General features: G+C 38.7%; 1 protein-coding gene across 1 annotated transcript; it reads left to right on the top strand.

Annotated features, from left to right (window-relative positions):
* Window positions 1-19,453: 19,453 nt before the first annotated feature.
* On the top strand, window positions 19,454-20,165 carry LOC148042224 (uncharacterized). Its single transcript, XM_087703123.1, is given in 2 exon segments — window positions 19,454-19,711; window positions 19,713-20,165. Coding segments are annotated over 2 exon segments (711 nt in total).
* Window positions 20,166-20,490: the final 325 nt, after the last annotated feature.

Here is a 20,490-nt window from a genome sequence, read left to right as displayed (position 1 = left end):
CTGAACCATTGAAAAGTGCAGGTGGTGGCTATTCACCCTCTTTCTGCTTCTCCCGGGTCTTTGATTGGGTGTTTCTTCTAGAGCAGAAGCAAAGAGCCTCTTCCACTCAAGATTTCTCTCTGTCTTCTAATATTTTTCCAGAGCAGAAGAAAAAAGACTTTTCCTGTGAAGACTTATCCATGGCTTTATTCTAATTTTCCCTTGAAATAAAAGAAAACCCTTTCTAGTGAAGTCTTATCTGTGTTTATTTTGATTTTCCTCTGGACTGGAGCAAAATCATCTGTTGGCAGGCCTTATGTAACAATCCCACACTTATTTTATTCCATGCATAGCCCACCCACTATTTAATTTACTACTTCTGCCTGTGTCTCTTTCCCAAACTTCCCACTTGTCTCTGTCTCTCTGTGTCTCTCCATCTGTCTCTCTGTCTCTGTCTGTCTGTCTCTCTCTCTCTCACACACACACACACACACCAATCCATGGAAAAATTGTCTTCCATGAAACCAGTCCCTGGTGCCAAAAAGGTTGGGGACCTCTGAATTAGATCATGCAGGGTCCCTATAGGAGAGCCCTTTTAAGGATTATGTATTTATAGAAAAGCAACTAACTTATCTCTGTTCATAAATGCTAAAGCAATTGTACATAAAAAGTAGAGGAGCTTTGATCAAACTATCACAACCACCATTTTGATAGTTTTGCTGTAGTGTTGTCTGTGGATGCCCCTACTAAATGCAAGCATGGGATAAACAGAGCCTGGTTTGTTTTCAGTCTTTTAAGTGGCTACAAACTACTAGCAGAAGTCACATTTGATCACAAGGCGAAGAGGCAATAGAAACATTTTCCCTTTTATATTTGAGCATCCAAGAATCAACAGGAAAGAGGAAAGAAAAATAAAAAGAAGGAAAGAGGGGAAGAGAGCAAGGAAGGAAAAAGGGGAAGTAAGAAGAAAGAAAGGAGATGGAAGAGGGAGGAAAAAGGAAGAAAGGAAGGAAAGTCATTGTGCCCCCCCCCCCAGGCCCGCCTAGGCTACTACAGGCATGTTGCAACATCGCAACGTGAATGATGTTGAACTGGCCATTTCCACCATTGCCCACTCCACTATGGCCCCATCCACCATAGCCTTGCCCTTTCTGCCCCCCCCCTCGAGTTCCACAACAACCCTGATGTGGCCCTCAATGAAATTGAGTTTGACACCCTGGCCTAGAAATAACATCAAGAATCTTTGTGCAAAGATTGATGGCACAATAGAAGACACAGTTGCAGGTCAATGGTAAGAGACTGGGAAAGGTTAATATCAAGAGATGAATATTTCAAGGAAATTCACTATCACCACCTTTTCTTTTTTTATACAATTTATACAATTTTTTAATTTAAACAAATCATACATCATTAATCAAACAGTGTATCATCTGAGTACAGTTTTGTGTCATCATATTTCAATTCAGCTTCTCCCCTATAAATCTGCTTCCCTTCCCAGTTTGTTTACTTCTATATCTCTTTGTCTATATTTATTTTCTATCCAGTGATAAAAACTCCCCCAAATATTGTAATACTCCGACTCCAAGGTGGCGCAGTGGTTAAATGCAGCACTGTAGGCTACTGCTAGATCAGCAGGTCAGCGGTTCAAATCTCACCGGCTCAGGGTTGACTCAGCCTTCCATCCTTCCGAGGTGGGTAAAATGAGGACCCAGATTGTTGGGGGCAATATGCTGACTCTCTGTAAACCGCTTAGAGAGGCCTGAAGGCCTATGAAGCGGTATATAAGTCTACTGCTACTGCTATATTCTTCCTTCCCCTTAATTGCCAATGTTAATCTATTCATTTCCGCACAGTCTAATATTTTTTTGATTACCTCTCCCTCTGAAGAGATTTTTTCCATCTTCCAGTTTTATGCAAATACAATTCTAGCTGCAGTTATTACATAATATGCATTCTCTTTACTATATTTCTCTGGTAAAATAGCCAAGAAGAAAAAGGCCAATTCCTTTTCCATATGTTGTTGAAACTCTTTTTCATTAAATATTGTTTGATTTAATGTCCATCTTGGTCTTTTATTCCGTCTCTTCCAAACCATTGTAATTGGGTTATGGTCAGCCCTTGTATTTGCTTCGATTTTTTTATCTTGGATATTTGCTAATATATCTGTTGTCATCCGCATCATATCTATTCTGGACCATGACATATGTCTGTCTGAGTAAAATGTGTATCTGTTTTCCTTCGAATATCTTCCTCTCCAAGCATCTTGAAGGCTTAATTCCTCAACCATTATAAAAATAAAAATAAAAACCTTTTGGAAGGGTTTTCCTAGGTTTCTTATTTTTCTTTGTGGTTTTATAGTCCAGATCTGCATCTGTTATTGCATTGAAATCACCAATCATATATATAGTCCATACACAAACTCTATTATTTTCCTGTGTAATCTTCTATAAAAGTTTTCCTGGTTGTTATTTGGTGCATATATTGCCACCAAAAGGATTTGTTTATTGTTCAATATTACTTCCACCATTCAGATCCTTCATCATCAGCAAAAATTTGTTTAGATTCTATTGTGTTTTTGATATATAATGCTAAGCCTTTTTTACTATTGTGTGTCAACGCAGTATGTAATTCTCCCAATTTTGAATGTTCCAACAATTTTTTGTGTTGTTTTTGAATGTGCACTTCTTGTAGACATATTATGTCTATTTTTACTTTGTCCAATATAGAAAATGTTCTTTTTCTTTTTATTGCTGAATTTAATCCATTTATATTTATCTATATGACTTTTATTTCTACTTCCATGGTTTATTTAATAGGTTTTGCTGACCTGGTCATTCTTGGGTCTCTTTAATCTTTAGCCTCCTTTGCTCTTGCCCAATCTATTATTGCTCTTTCCTCTTGTTCTTTTAGCTTTTCTCTTGTTTGTTTATCTTCCATAGATTCCTCTTGATTTCTAATCTCTCTTTCCTCCCTCGATCTCTCCTCCTCTTGCAATCCCAAGTATTGGTCATAGAATAATTGCGCTTTCTCTACTGAATCCAGTCTATGTCTTTGTTCTTGCCAGTTCACCAATATTCCTTCCAGTATTAACCATCCAAAGTCCACTCCTTTTTTAATCAGGCATTTTGTCAAGAATTGATACTATTTATTCAAATCTCTGACTCTTCTTGGAAACTGTTTTAATACCATTCTTTCTCCCTTTGTATTTTATTGGATTATTTCTTATTCTCTGCAGAATCTCTGTTCTTATTGCTTTCTTGGTAAATCTTACATGTACCTCTCTGGGTAAATTATTTCTCATTGTATATCTGGTGTGTACGCTAAATATTTTATCAAGCTCACGTAAAATCTTTTCTCTAGGTTCTTCCATTGCTTCCGCTAACCACTCTGCTATTATCTCAGCTAAGTTTTCCCCTTTCTCTTCTATATTTTGAAATCTAAGATAATAATTTGCTCTATCTCAATAATTGTTTTTTCCTGTGTTTCCTGATTTCTACCTGTTGTCTTTATTCTAAAATCTAACTCTTCCGCTCTTTTCTTTGTTGACTCTGCCTTTCCTTCCACCTTTTGTATTCTTTGTTCACTTTTTTCCATCATCCCTTTAACATCTTTTAGCTCCTCTTCCACTTTCCCCATTCTCTCGCCCAGATTGCCTATCTTTTCTTTCAAATCTTCATGTAACGCTTGTATCATCTTTTAAAACTCTTGTTGCATAGTATTAATTTTCTCTTGGAGTGCCATGTTATCCAATGTTCTCTGTGTCACTGGGCTAGCTGTCACAGCAGATACAATACAATAGCAGAATTGGAAGGGACCTTAGGGGTCTTATAGTCCAACCCCCTGCCTAGGCAGGAAACCCTATACCGTTCCAGACAAATGTCTATCCAACATCTTAAAGACTTCCAGTGTTGGGGCATTCACAACTTCTGGAGGCAAGCTGTTCCACTGATTAATTTTTTTAACTGTCAGGAAATTTCTCCTCAATTCTAAGTTGCTTCTCTCCTTGATTAGTTTCCACCCATTGCTTCTTGTTCTACCCTCAGGTGCCTTGGAGAATAGTTTTACTCGCTCTTCTTTGTGGTAACCCCTGAGATATTTGAACACTGCTATCATGTCTCCCCTAATACTTCTTTTCATTAAACTAGACATACCCAGTTCCTGCAACCGTTCTTCATATGTTTTAGCTTCCAGTCCCTTAATCATCTTTGTTGCTCTTCTCTGCACTCTTTCTAGAGTCTCCACATCTTTTCTACATTGTGGCGACCAAAACTGAATGCAGTATTCCAAGTGTGGCATTACCAAGGCATTATAAAGTGGTATTAACACTTCACGTGATCTTGATTCTATCCCTCTGTTTATGTAGCCTAGAACTGTGTTGGCTTTTTTGGCAGCTGCTGCACACTGCTGGCTCATATTTAAATGGTTGTCCACTAGGATTCCAAGATCCCTCCCACAGTTACTACTATTGAGGAAGATATCACCTATACTGCACCTGTGCATTTTGTTTTTCTTGCCTAAATGTAGAACCTTACTCTTGTCAAAAGATGTGTGTGTTGCTTTTTTCTTTATCTTGTGTTGTCCTGATATTATATTGCACTTTATAATCCACTCAATTTATATTTGTAATCCAAATATTTAATCTTCCCCATTGGGAGGACAATATCAAAAATCAAACAACAAGAAAAAGAGAATCCCTGCAAAAAGGAAAAATAAAAAAATAGAAAAATAAAAATGTAACAAAAAAAAATCCAAATGCAATATTCATCTTCTTCAGGTTCTTCTCACCTTCATCCATTACTAATTACATGACAAAAATGTAGAGAGAAAAAGGAGAACACACCCCTCAAATAATCCAAGAGGAACAGACAAAAAAAATTCAAAAAGAAGAAACTTCTATCTCAGAAAAGAGAGTGGAGAAGAAGGGGAAAAAAAACCAAAAATCCAAGAATCATACACTTTATAAATCCAGTCTGTCTCCATTTTACCCCAGTACAAAGGAGACAACAAAAAAAGAACAGGTGATAGAAGGGGAAATATCCCCACCACCTTAAAACAAGTAGAAATCAAAAAATATCTCTGATCTTTCTTGTTATTTCTTCTTTTATGAGCTTCAAAGAGTTCATTGTTCCAGCTGGTCATAAAAACAAGTCTCTCAGTATGTTAGACCAAACACCTTTACCAGTTCAGCCAGCATTGTCAAGGTCAATTACTTTTATTTATTTAATTCAGATTATTCATTAAATTCATTGTCAATCTCACTTGCTCCTCTAAATGGCACTGTAATTAGCTCTCAAATGGGAAAGAAAAACCACATTATAAAAATAGTTCATTTAATCACCTTATCTTCTTAATTGCATTTAATTTAATTTTGCAGAAATAGTAATTTAAAAATAATAATCAGGCTTCCAGTCTTGTCCTTTTATTTCCAAATCAAATTTTCTTTTAACTTTTTTCTTCTTCTGCAGGGCCCACCCGCTTTTTTTGCCACTGTACTACCGGAGGTGGGGTGGCATACACCCACCCACTCCCACCTCCTCTCTTTATGCAGTTTTCTCTTCTTTAATTTAATCCAAGGAGATTAGAAAAGAAATGTATTTTTTTCCGTTTTAAAATAATGCAAAGCTCTCACCCAGATGATTCACACTTTCTTTGTTTCAGCTCTTCCATTGTGGGCGCCCCAGCTTCTTAATGGCTCACAATGGCCATTCTCCCAGTTGTCGAGTTGGGAGACTTCTTCCAGTTACACCAGGGATTTTGCAATTTCCCGAGCTCACCATTCTGTGCCTCACTCCTTCACCATCCCTACAGAATGGTTCCGGTCAAAAGAAACCCCCTGACAGCTGTGATATCAACGATCCCTCAGGAGCCCCTAAGGAAAGTGTTGTCCCGCCGCTATGCTGGCCACGCCCCCCATCATTCAACCTTTTTCTGTGTCAGCAATACATAATAACTGAGGCCATGGCTATCAAACATAAAAAGACATCTGCCAGACAATCCCACCTCCTTTATATGGACTATCTGAGGCCATATGGAAAAACTCCATCTGAAATAGAACTGTTGTTCAACATTGTCCATATATGTAGCCAAGATATTGCAATGGAGTTTGGATTGGATAAATGTACTACACTATCAAACAAGGAAAAATAATTAAAAAGTGAAGACATCAAGATGCCCCATGAAAATAACATTAAGAATCTGGATATAAATGACTACTACAAATACCTGGGTACCTTCAAGCTGACAACCTCAAGCACACTGAAGTCAAGACATTGAGTCTTCATTGAGTAGCTCTTGGGCCATATCAAAGTGCAAAGTTCCAGAAACAAATTATTACTAAAATTTGATAAAAGCAATATAAAATGGAATTTGATAAAATACAATTTAAAATGGAATTGGAATAAAATACAGTCCAAAATAAAATTGGAATAGAATGCAATAATTTAAGATATAGATAAAATGTGATATAATTATATTTCTGTGTGATCCCTGTAATTTACCCCAATCAGTCCCACATATGCAGATCTCGACCGAACCATTTTGTTTAAGTACTGTGCTGTGTTAAATGTTAAAGGTAAGTTGTTTTTATATGGGGATTCCAATGGGTCATTCTTTTGATATATAGACCAAGGTAAATTTAAAGTTTTTGAAATTTAATAAAATTTGTATGCCGCCCACTCCCTTGGGACTCTGGGTGGCTTACAGACAAGATAAAAAGCAAATTAGACGTAAAAATACAGTTGTTAAAATTGCACACCATCCATTCTGTCTAAGTGGGGCTGGACATTGATCAACAGCCCCAGGCCTGCCGGAACAAATCTTGGTGGCTTTTCGGAAGGCCGGGAGAGTGGTAAGGGATCTCTATGGTAGATCGTTCCACAGGGCCGGCGCAGCTACAGAGAAGGCCCTCCCCGGGGGGCCGCCAGCCGGCATTGTCCGGTCGACGGCACCCAGAAGAGGCCCAACCTGTGAGATCTTGTTGGTCGTTGGGAGATATGTGGCAGGAGGCAGTCTCTCAGGTAGCCAGGTCCTAAACCATGTAGGGCTTTAAAAGTAATGACTAGCACTTTGAAGCACGTTCGGAGACCAATAGGGAGCCAGTGCAGCTCGCGAAGGATGGGTGTAACATGGGTGTAATCTAGGTACACCCAGTATCGCTCGTGCGGTTGCATTCTGGACCAACTGCAGTCTTCAAACACTCTTCAGGGGCAGCCCCATGTAGAGCACATTACAGTAATCCAGCCTTGAGGTGACGAGGGCATGAGTGACCATTCGAAGAGCCTCCCAGTTCAGGTAGGGCCGCAACTGGTGCACCAGGCGAACCTGGGCAAAAGCCCCCCTGGTCACAGCTGACAGATGGTGTTCTAATGTCAACTGCGGGTCCAGGAGGACACCCAAATTGCGGGCCCTCTCTGAGGGGTGTATGATTTCACCCCCCAGGCTAAGAGGTGGGATGTCTGGACTATCCTTGGAGGTAACATCAATAGCCACTCAGTCTTGTCTGGATTGAGTGCAAGCTTGTTCGCTCCCATCCAGACCCTGACAGCCTCCAGACACTGGGACATCATTTCCACTGCTTCGCTGAGTTGGCACGGGGCAGACAGATACAGTTGAGTATCGTCCGCATATTGATGATATTTGATCCTGTGCCAGCATATGATCTCACCCAGCGGCTTCATGTAGATATTAGATAGGAGGGGGGACAGGACTGAACCCTGCGGCACCCCATATTTGAGCGGCCTAGGGGTCGATCTCTGTCCTCCAACCAACACTGACTGCGACCTGTCCGAGAGGTAGGAGGAGAACCACCATAAGACAGTGCCTCCCACTCCCACCTCCCGTAACCGTCACAGAAAGATACCATGGTCGATGGTATCGAAGGCCGCTGAGAGGTCAAGAAGCACTAGGATAGAGGAATGTCCTCTATCCCTGGCCCGCCAGAGATCATTGATCAGCGCGACCAAAGCAGTTTCGGTGCCGTAACCAGGCCTGAAACCCAACTGAAAGGGATCCAGATAATCTGCTTCATCCAAGGTCCGTCGAAGTTGAAAGGCCACCACTTTCTCAACAACCTTCCCTACGAATGGGAGGTTGGAGACTGGGCGATAGTTGTTTAAGATGGCTGGATCCAGGGAAGGTTTCTTAAGGAGATGTCTCACAACCGCATCCTTTAGAGGGTGCGGGAAGGATCCCTCCCAGAGAGAGGTGTTAACAATCCTCTGGAGCCAGCCACGTGTCACCACCCTGCTGGTCGAGACCAGCCAGGAGGGACACTGATCCAGTAAACAGGTGGAGGCACTCACTGCTCCCATGGCCTTGTCCACTTCCTCAGGAGTGATAAGTTGAAACTCGCTCCACGAAATCCGATCAAGACCCTCCCCCGGCATCTTGGCTGGTACTGTCCAAGTGGAGTCTAGGTCCGTCCGAATCCGAGTGATTTTATCCGACAGAAACTGAACAAATTCCTCCGCTCTACCCTGTAAGGGCTCACCCGCATCCCTCCCTTTCAAGAGGGAGTTGGTTATCCTAAACAGAGCGGCTGGGCGAGATTCTGTGGATGCAATAAGAGCGGAAAAATGAGCACATTTTGCCACCCGTATCGCCACTAGCTAAGTCCTAATAAAGGCTCTTAATTGTGTTCAGTCGGATTCGGAGTTACTAGCCCTCCAGCGTCGCTCCAGGTGTCTCTTGGCGCTTCATCTCCCGGAGTTCCTAGGTAAACCAAGGAGCCCTCCTGGATCCACTGCTGCAGAGAGGCCGTAAAGGCGCAATCCGGTTTAGAGCCTCAGCCGCCGCTGTATTCCAAGCAGCGACCAAGGACTCTGCCGGACTGTGGGCCAGGGAGTCAGGTATCTCACCAAGCGCCGTCTGAAATCCCATAGGGTCCATCAGGCACCTGGGGCGGAACACCTAATCGATTCCCCCTCCCTACAGTGGTACCTCTCTGTTACTCCCTTATACAAGCAACAATCAAATAGGATGTGAGCCAGGTGTCTATCTGTCACTCCTCAAATGCAGAGATGCTTATTGTAGGGTATAGAATGGAATCCCCCATATCTGACCATTGTGTCAAGCTGTTAGAATCTCACTTGTGTAAGTATCGGCAGTTGTAACTTCAAATAGCTGCCTACTTGAAAAGTATGTTTGTATTTATTCAGCCATTTCAAGTTACCCATCTTACTAAGGATAAGCTCTATCATTTTGTGCTTCTATAGCCTTAATTCTTTGGGCAGCTCTTTTTTTGAGTTGTTCTCCTGTTATGCAAGAGATAGGAAGGCCACAGCTTCTTACAAAAATGCTTAGTTTGGTGATCCAGAAGATTTTGATTGTAATTTTATTTGCTCTGGTAGACATAATTAGAGAGTCTATCAGTCTCAACTTCATTGATTTTGCACCAGTAGTTATATGCTCTAATTTTGGATAGTGCATGAATTGTATGAATTCCCAATTCAGCTCTAACTGCTGCAGCAAATGTTCTTGGATCTACACACAAAATACATCTCAAGTGCTGGGACTGTGTTTGTTCTAGGACTATGGTTGAGTATAGACTCCAAACGTCTTCTCCATATAAGCATAGGGGTAACCTTAGCTTTATAAACCTTAATTAATGGTGTTAGGGAGCCTGGGTAACTATGTTTCTTTAGTTTAAGCAGCAAATTCAAATGGCCTTTTGCTCTAAATGTACTTCGTTGATGATGGCAAGCCCAAAATTCAATCTTGGAAAAAGTTACCCCTAAATATACAAAGGTGTTGACCTGTTCAATTGGTTCACCATCTAATTGCCATCTATGTCTCTGATGGAGTTTTCCAAACACCATTATTTTTTATTTCAATTTACTGATGATTAGGGAGTTATCCTGGCAGTAAGAGATGAATCTTCTCAATAGGTTACTTAACTCTTCTAGTGTATATGATAGTAAAATCATATCATCAGCATAAAGCAAGCTGTTGCAGTATTTAGGGTCATCGGCATGTGTACCATGGAGCTTTCATTAACCCTGGCAAGTCATTGATATATAAACTAAATAATAATGGGGCCAGGATAAACCCTTGCCTTACCCCTTTATTTGTGTAAATCCTGTTAGTCAGAGCCCCATTAACCCCATACCACACCCTCAAATAGGTACTTGTGTAAAGGGCTTTAATCAAAGCCAGGAGTTAATTAGGAGTGGAATCTTTGAGAGACCAAGAGAAAATGGTAAAAGAGGAGGAAGGGAAATAAGGTACATATTCCTAGATTAAAGGGAAATGTGTTAATATTATTAATGGTGGATAGTTAATTACAATGTAAGGGAATTATACCAAAATAATTAATTGTGGATAATTAATTAAGTTAAATGTTTTAAAAATTAATTTTGATGGTGTATGTTGCTTACAGCAAAACAGACCAACAGATGAAATGTGAAATGGCAATTTGGTTTAATTTTGAAGTTTAAATTAAGAGGCAAAGATGAAATGTTAAAGAGTGGGATAGGGAATTTGCGAAACATATTTAGTGATGGAGTTGATGTTATTGTAAGACATTAGAAATTAAGGGTAATTAGTGATATTGTTTATGTACTAAGAAGAAAATAAGTTTAAGATAAAAAAATATAGAAAGAGAATAATATGGCTGAAATTGGAAACAGATATGATGTAAAATGGATGAAGTATATGAGAGGATGTAAATGAAAAGATCCGAACAACACTGTTCATAAAATATGTAAATATTTGCAATAAAAAAAATAAAAACCTTGGGGAAAAAATCAAAGGCAGAAGTCTAGGTTCTATTTTAAGAGATGTACATTTACTCCATAGTACTTCTCTGTTTACCATATCAAATGCTGCTGTAAGGTCTATGAAAGCAGCAAACAGGTCTCCTCTTATGCATATTTGGCAATTAGATGGATCAAGACAAGGCAGTTATCAATAGTAGTTTGGCTTTATCTAAAACCTGCTTGTTCTTCTGTGAGGATATTGTTTTCCTCTACCCAGATTTCAATTCTGTTCAAAAGGTACCTACCATATATGTCGCTGCAATGTCAATCGGGCTAATGGGCCTATAATTACTAGGAACCTTTCTATTCGCTTTTTTATGTATGGGAACAACTATTGCCATCTTCCACCCATCTGGTATATGACAGGTGTTATTTATGTGTGTAAAAAGACCTGCCAATACCGGACCCCACCAATTGGGAAATTTCTTGAATAATTCTGTGGGTAAAAAATCCTCACCTGGGGATTAAACAGGCCATGCAGGAAGCTCTAAAAATGCTTCAGCCAACCAAAGATGACAAACTAAGATTTTAACATGGAATGTCAATGGATTGAATTCCCCACAGAAGAGAAAGAAAATATTTCACTATCTCAAACAGTTTAAGAATGACATAATTTGTTTGCAAGAAACTCATATTAAATCAACTGATCAAAAATATTTGATTAACTCGAAACTTGGTCAACATTTTGTAGCTTCTGCTATGGAAAAGAAGAATGGTATAGTTGTATACTTAAGAAAAGACATGAAAGCTGAATTAATTGAAGCAGATCCGTTCGGAAGATATATCGCTTTAGACCTAATCCTAGAAGGGAAAAAGATATTACTTTTGGGAATTTATGCCCCTAATCAACAGCAAGATGGATTCTATAGAAATCTTCATGCTAAATTAGTACAGTGGGACTATAGTTCCTGTATACTATTGGGTGATTGGAATGGTGTGATAGACACTAAGAGAGATAAGAAGACTTCTCGCCCAAATACTAAGATGCGAGCAAAGTTACCCAAACCTTTTTTTGACATCATGGAGGACTTTGAATTGAGAGATATTTGGCGAGAAAGAAATGCAGAGGGACATGATTTCACTTTCTTCTCTGATAGGCATCAATCCCTTTCAAGGATTGATTTTATACTAACCACTAATTATTTACTTTCTAGGGTCAAGAAGACAAAGATTGCGGCTAGGGCCCTTTCGGACCATAACCCAGTTTGGATGGAGTTGGGAAGGGTAGTGCAGGCAAGAAGGTCTTGGAGATTGAATGAAAACTTATTTAGATATGAAAAGTATATTAATGATTGTAAAAAATTGTTATCTGAATATTTCGTTTTGAATATGAATAAGGGTACATCTATGGAATTCGTATGGGATGCAAGCAAAGCGTATATGAGAGGAGTGCTGATGAATATAAATAAAACACATAGATATAAACAAGGGTTAAAACGAACAGAATTAGAAGAGGAAATTAAGAGAAAAGAGTTGGAGTTAACAATGAACCCAGGTGATACAAAGTTTAAGGAAGCTATTACCATATTAAAATCTCAATTTGACATGTTGATCTCTGACCAGGTAGCCACTAATTTATCATATGCAAAACACAATACTTTTTGTAATGCAAACAAACCTGGCAGATGGTTAGCTTATCAGATTAGGAAAAAAAAGGAAAACTCGAAATATATCTAAACTGATTTACAGAGGGAAGGAGGTGTTTCAACAGGAAGAGATTCAAAAGGCATTTCGGGAATTTTTTACTGAACTGTATAAAGGGGATAAAATTAATGGTCTAGATATAGACAAATATTTAGATAAAGAGAAAATACCTTCAGTTAGAGAAGAGCACAGGCAAAAATTGAATCAACCAATAACCTCGGGGGAAATCTTGCAGGTAATTAACCAATTAAAGTTAGGAAAAGCACCAGGTACAGACGGTTTGACAGCGGTTTACTACAAAAATTTACAGTTAGAAATGGTAGAACCTCTTAGAGAACTATTTAATAAAATTCAAACGGAAGGTAAAGTGCCTCCATCTTGGAAGACAGCGTTTATATCTTTGATACCCAAAGAAGATCAAGATACTACCCAACCCAAAAATTATAGACCTATTTCATTACTTAATGTAGATTATAAAATCTTTACTAAAATACTAGCAAATAGGTTAATGCTGGTTATTCAACAATTGATACACACTGACCAAACAGGTTTTATACAGGGGAGACAGATGAAAAGTAATGTCAGATTAATTATTAATGCATTAGAATATTTGGGAAAGAACAACCAGATCCCTGCTGCGTTTATATTCTTGGATGCTGAGAAGGCCTTTGATTGAGTTAATTGGCAATTTCTGTTGAAGATATTGAAAAAAATGCAGATAGGAGATAATTTTTTACAGTCAATTAAAGCAATATACCAACAGCAAACAGCACAAATCATAGTCAATGGAAGTTTAACAGACTCTTTTCAAATTGGAAAAGGTACAAGACAGGGCTGTCCTTTGTCCCCATTATTGTTTATTATAACTTTGGAAGTATTGTTGAATAAAATACGGGGCTTGGACGGTCTAAAAGGGATCAAGATTAGGCAGCAAGAATACAGAGTGCGCGCTTTTGCGGATGATTTGGTCATAATATTGGAACAACTGCAGGAATCCAGTATGGTCTTAATGAATACGATTAATCAATATGGTCAAGTGTCTGGTTTTAAAATAAATTTAGGAAAAACAAAAATATTAGCTATAAATATGAATACTAAACAAAAGGAAGAACTAGGAGTGATGCTAAGATGTGAGGTAGTTAAAAAAGTTAAATATCTTGGAGTTAACATTTTAACTTCAAATGGGAAACTATATAAGCATAATTATGAACCACTTTGGCATAGTATACAGACAGAGATGAAAAAATGAGAGAAATTGCACTTATCTTTGTTGGGTAGGATAGCGGCAGTGAAAATGAACATCTTAGCAAAATTTTTATTTCTTTTCCAAATGTTACCTATACTTAAAAAAGATGCGAATCTTTTAGAATGGCAGAAGGGTATCAACAAATTTGTATGGGCAGGAAAGAAGCCGAGGGTAAAGATGAAAATAATGCAAGATGTACGTGAGAGAGGAGGCTTGAAACTACCTAAAACTATATTATGATGCAGTGGCGCTATCTGTAATTAGTGATTGGACTCATTTAACTAATGATAGAATATTGAATATTTAGGGACACGATCTGGTATATGGTTGGCATGCTTACCTGTTATTCAACAAAAAATTGGACAAGAATTTTAAAAGTCATATTTTAAGAAATGCTTAAAAATACCAATATAAATTAAATGACAAGATACCCATGTGGGCAATTCCTAGACATGCAATTGAAAATATGAATATAGCACAAAAACAGGATAGAATAACCTACAGACAGCTTCTTATCTCCGAAAGGGGGGTACTACAATTAAAATCTTTAGAGGTATTAAAAGAGGAGAAGGTAGTTCAAACATGGTTCCAGTATGGGCAATTACAGGCTTTATAGCAATAGCAGTAGACTTATATACCGCTTCATAGGCCTTTCAGGCCTCTCTAAGCGGTTTACAGAGAGTCAGCATATTGCCCCCAACAATCTGGGTCCTCATTTTACCCACCTCGGAAGGATGGAAGGCTGAGTCAACCCTGAGCCGGTGAGATTTGAACCGCTGACCTGCTGATCTAGCAGTAGCCTGCAGTGCTGCTTTTTAACCACTGCGCCACCTTGGCTAGGTGGAAAATAGATCAAAAAATTGGTTTTATTCAAGTTGAGGATAATCTGTTTAAACAAATAAGAGATCAAAGCTTAATGCATATAAAGAGGATATATAATGTATTAATACAGATGGATTTGGAAACAGAATTAGTTAAAGATTGTATGATAAAGTGGGCTCAAAACATTGAAGAACCAATAATGCTGGATACATGGGAAAGAATCTGGGTAAGAAATGTGAAATTTACACAAGCTCAAAACCTGAGAGAAAATTTTTATAAGATGTTCTATAGATGGCATTTAGATCCTAAAAAGCTGGCTTCTATGTATCCGAACTTACAGCCTAAATGTTGGAGATGTGGCTCTCTCGATGCTACATATTTTCATACATGGTGGACCTGCCAAAAGGTTAAGGCATTTTGGATAAAAATATGGTGGATTATGCAAAATATCTTTAAAAGAAGGATAAAGTTTACTCCTCAGTTATTCTTACTAGGTATATGTACTGACTTTACAGTGGTAGAGACTAACTTGATTCTGCATCTAATAACGGCAACAAGACTGCTGGTGGCGCAATACTGGAAGAAGGAAGACTTGCCTACAACTCAAGAATGGACATTGAAAGTTACAAACTTAGCCGACATGGCTAAAATATCGGCATATCTTAAAGATCACTCAAATGAGAGATATAAACGAGACTGGAAAAAATGGATTGACTATATACAAGATAAATACGGGACCAAGAAATTCCTGTTAGCCTATGCTTAAGATCAAAAATGATTTAAATTGTTTAAAGTTAGTTCAGCAAGAAGAAGCTAAGGTCAATGTAGAATGTTATTAATTTCTTTATTTCTTTTTTTTTCAATAGATTTTAGACTGTGTTTGTTAGAAATCCATACCGTGTACGGGTTCTGGGAAGTCGGGGGGGGGTGGAGGAGGAGGGGGGTTGGGGGGGAGGGTGGAGGGAGGGAGGGGTATATATTAGGCTAGACAAGAATTTGGTGGTTAACTAGAATTATTTTGACATACAAAAAATTGTACTTCGATGTCTTACTGATTGAGGAATGATGAAATGTTTGTTTTAAAAGAAATAAAACTTTTGAACCAAAAAAAAAATATCCTCACCTGGGGGTTTATTGCTTTTTAAGCTTTTAACGATGGATTGTATCTCCTTTTCCGAGACTGATGGCCAGTGTGTGTGTGTATGTGTGTGTGTGTGTGTGTCTGTCTGTCTGTCTGTCTGTCTTAGGGCAGTGTCTCTACAGGCTCTGTGGAAGCAAACACTAATAATAAGTCTCCCAGTCCTCAGCAAACATTGATATGTCAAACGCAAATCTCCGTTCCTTCAGGACACCTGATACAGAGTTATGATTGCTGGCAGCCAACACAAATTCTGACCAGATTGAAATGGCAAAACATTTTTTCTTTAATGTTATATATTTTTTATATTCCCTTCTTGTATGGCAATGGGGGTACTGAAGTCAAGAAAAGATTAGAGGTGAATAAATCAAGAGAATGAAGAAGATCTTGAGTCCAAACTCAATGGAGGAAATACCATCAAGGCAATCAGCATCTAGGAAATTCTGGTCATTAGATACACAGCAGGAATATGATATGATATGTTTGTTAAAAAAAAACTTTTTAAAAAGATACACAGCAGGAATAGTGGACTGGACTCAAGCAGAACTAAAAGCAATGGACAGGGAGACCAGAAAAATAATGACAATGACTCATGCCCTTCATCTTCACAGCGACATTGACAGACTCTACCTCCCAAGGCAAATAGGTGGACATGAATGTTGCAAGTACATCACATGATTGAAGAAGAAAAAAATGGCTTTGGAAAAATATTTGAAGGACAATGAAGATGCACTGAAGTTAGTATGCCAGGAAGACATATTGACTACTAGAGAGACCTACACAAAAAGACCAAATGAACAACAGAATGGAAGTATGGGAAGACAAAGCACTACATGGCCAATACATGAAAAAAAATAGCAGGGAAAGTAGATAATAACAAGACTTGGCAATGGCTAAGAGAAGGAAAGAAAGAGACTGAAGAACTAATTCTGGCTGCACAAGACCAAGCTTTAACGACAAAGGTATGCAAAGCCAGAATTAAGAAGACAGCAACAGACAATAAGTGCTGCCTATGCAAAGAAGCTGAGGAAACAGTGCCACCCAGTAAACTTCTGCAAGAAGAATGCACAGACCAATTACAAGCAGCAGCATGACAAAGTTGTAGCAAGGGTGCACTGGAAGATCTGCAAGAGAGATCCCACAAGCAAGAACTGGTGGGACCATAAAATAGAGAAAGTCATAGAAAATGAAGAAGTTAAATTGCTCTGGGACTTTAGAATTCTAACAGATAGGCACCTGCAACATAACATCCCAGACTTAACAATTGTTGATAAGAAAGACAAAAATGTCTCTATAGTGACAGTGCCTGGAGATGGCAGAATAGAAGAGAAACAACTGGAGAAGATAACAAAATACAAAGATCTACAAATAGAAATAGAAGAACTGTGGCAAAGGCAAACAAGGATAGTACCAGAGGTGGGATTCTACCGGTTCAGCCCAGTTTGGGTGTACTGGTAACTCTGCAGATCAGCTGAGAGCGAACTGGTTCACTCTGACCTTTAGATGAGCCCGCCCGCCTCCAAGCTATACTCATCTATATTTCCTTGTTTTTTTAATCCAGCTGATAGTGGATAGCTGTGCCTCAGCTGTTTTCCTGTGAACTGTGCATAGGTGCTCAGCATGTGCTCAGTGAACCAGTTGCCAAACTGGTATGATCACACCCCTGGATAGTACCAATAATAATAGGCACCTTTGACGCAATCCCAAAACAACTGGAGCACTACTTGAACACCATAGGCATTGACATTCGTCAATTGCAGAAAGCAGCTTTACTTGGAACAGCTTCCATTCTGTGATGACATCTGTGACACCAAACATGTATAACAAATATCCAGATCTGCCTATCCCAGATCCTTGGTAAAGACTCAATAGGTAGACAAAATGCCAAACCCAGTCTGAACATCTGGCTAACTGTGCGATGAATACTACTAATACTAATACTGGAACTGGAAAAAATCATGAAATAACATGGCCTGGCCATTGAAACAATGTGATTATGGATGAAACATGTAACAGTGATACCCATTGTCATCAGGGCATTTGGTACCATGTCCAAGAATTTTACAAAACACATCAAGAAATTACAGCTTCCTGCAATAACACCAGCTGAACTGCAAAAAACTGCACTGCTCCGAACATATATTTTAAGAAGAGAGTTGATTGATACCTAGAATGCTGGCAGCAACCCGTATCAACAATTAGTATCAGTCAATGGTATTTGTAACACATTTTTAAATGTGTGTTTCAATTGACTGAGTTTCATGTTTAATGAATAAAAGAGATAATAATGATGATGATGGGATAGAAAAGTCACAGAGTCAACACAAAAGGAATACATCAGGAGGTCCGCAAAATATTAAAATCAAAACTGAATGCTGGAAACATAATTAAAACCATTAATACATGGGCAGTTCCAGTGATACACTACCCAGCTGGAATCATCAACTGGACTGCATAAACTTTGCATAAACTTTTGAATATATACCATGCTTTACATCCACAAAGTGACACCAACTGGTTGTACTTGCCAAGAAAAATAGGGGGCAGAGGGCTATTGCAAATCCATTGAACTGTAGAAGAAGAAAAACAAAGATTATGTGAACCAAAGTACAGAAAGATTGCTGCAGGCTGTGAAAAGGGAGAACATTATAAAAACAACAGGAACAAAAGGCAGAATATAAGGAAAAATAGCTGGGTGATAGATTAAATGGACGGAAAACCAAAGCTTTGCATGGACAGCTCTTGAAAAACATTGAAGGAAAATGTGATGACAACTTGACATGGGCATGGCTTAAGAAAGGAACCATCAAGAAAGGAATGGAAGGTTTAATACTTGTTGCTCAAGAACTTGCAAATTAATTACAAAGTTAGACATGATTGAGTTGCTAAATTAGTCCACTAGTCATTGTGTAAAAAATATAACATAGTTGGATCATAAAATGCTTAGAAACAACTGGCATTAGCAAAAATATTACATCCTTTACTGAAAAGGTGATGAAACAATGGAGAACTGAGTTGGCAGTAGGGAATGAGATCTACGGAATGGTTAATATCAAGCGAGGAATTTTCCAGGGTGATTCACTTTCACCTCTTCTCTTTATCATCGCAATGATCCCACTATCAGTAATCTTTAAAAAAATGAAATTAGGCTACCAAACAGCCAAAGAAGCTGAAAAAATTTCGCATTTACTATATATGGATGATTTGAAACTCTATGGAAAGTCAGAAATAGAAATCCAATCATTGACAAACACAGTCCGAGTATTCAGCACCGATATTTCAATGCAGTTCGGCATGGAAAAATGTGCCACTGTATCCATAAAAAGGGGCAAAATCACTGCATGTGAGGGAATTGAAATGCCCAATGGCCAACTAATTAAATGCAATGAAAATGAAGCCTACAAATACTTAGGCATTCTGCAGTTGGATAACATCAAGCATGGAGAAGTGAAAACTATTGTCAGGCGCGAGTACACCAACAGAGTTAGGAAAATTTTGAAATCTAAATTGAATGGTGGAAAAACAATCAAGGCCATAAATACCTGGGCAATACCAGTTATAAGATACACAGCTGGTATAGTTAACTGGACACAAGGTGATTTGGACATTTTGGATCGAAAAACCAGGAAACTAATGACAATGCACTACAGTTTACATCCACATGGTGATACTGATAGATTATATCTGCCCCGAAAATCAGGTGGCAGAGGATTATTACAAGTGAAGCAAACAGTTGAAGAAGAAAAACATGCACTGGCTGATTATTTAAAAGACAGTCAAGAACATCTATTAATCGAAGTAAAGAACAAAAATCTACTGAAGGCCCAACAGACGAAACAAGAATACAGAAAACATGTGATAAAATCAAGAATGGAGAGTTGGCAGAACAAAGCACTGCATGGCCAATTTCTGGAAAAAATAAAAGATAAAGTGGACAGTGAACAAACTTGGTTATGGTTAACCACAGGTACATTAAAGAAAGAAACAGAGTCACTAATCCTGGCTGCGCAAGAACAAGCTATCCGCACAAATGCCATTAAGGCCAAAATTGAAAAATCCTCTGATGATGCCAAATGCAGACTTTGCAAAGAAGCTGATGAAACTGTTGATCACATACTCAGCTGCTGTAAAAAAAATCATGCAGACTGATTATAAATTGTGGCACAATTCAGTAGCACAAATGATCCATTGGAATTTGTGCAAAAATTATATTAAAACAGCAATAAACTGGTGGGAACATCAGCCTGAAAAAGTCACCGAAAATCAGATGGTCAAGATCTTGTGGGATTTCCGTATACAAACGGACAAAATACTGGCGCATAATACACCAGACATCACACTGGTTGAGAAAAATAAGGTCACAATCATAGACATCACAATACCAGGTGATAGCAGGGTCGCCGAGAAGGAACATGAAAAAATCACAAAATACCAGGACTTAAAAATCGAAATTCAACGACTATGGCACAAACCAGCAGTGGTAATTCCAGTGGTAATTGGCACACTGGGTGCTATTCCAAAAGCACTGGAATTACATCTAAAACAGTTAAAAACTGACAAAATCACCATCAGTCAAATATAAAAAGCCGCACTGCTTGGATCTGCACGCATATTACGAAAATATGTTATGATGTCCTAGGCCCCTGGGTGGGGCCCAACTAGTAACCAATGCCAAATCCGGCAAAACAACTGGCCGCTGTGATACAATTGTATAATAATTCAGTACAAACAATTCAAATAACAAGAAGTCATATTCTAATTTGGAGAATGGTCCCAGACCTACAATGTGGCATCAGATAAAGAAAGTTGAGAGTGAAGATTAGTATGTGTCTTCAATAGAAGAAGAGGGATGTGGTGGCTCAGTGGCTAAGATGCTGAGCTTGTCGATCAGAAAGGTCAGCAGTTCG

This window comes from Thamnophis sirtalis, unplaced genomic scaffold (assembly GCF_051295495.1).
Source record: "Thamnophis sirtalis isolate CommonGarterSnake01/CBP01778 unplaced genomic scaffold, rThaSir2_p1.2 scaffold_24, whole genome shotgun sequence".
Classification (NCBI taxonomy): Eukaryota; Metazoa; Chordata; class Lepidosauria; order Squamata; family Natricidae; genus Thamnophis; species Thamnophis sirtalis.
Note: the sequence above shows the minus strand (reverse complement) of the source record. Positions and strands in the feature narration are given on the sequence as shown.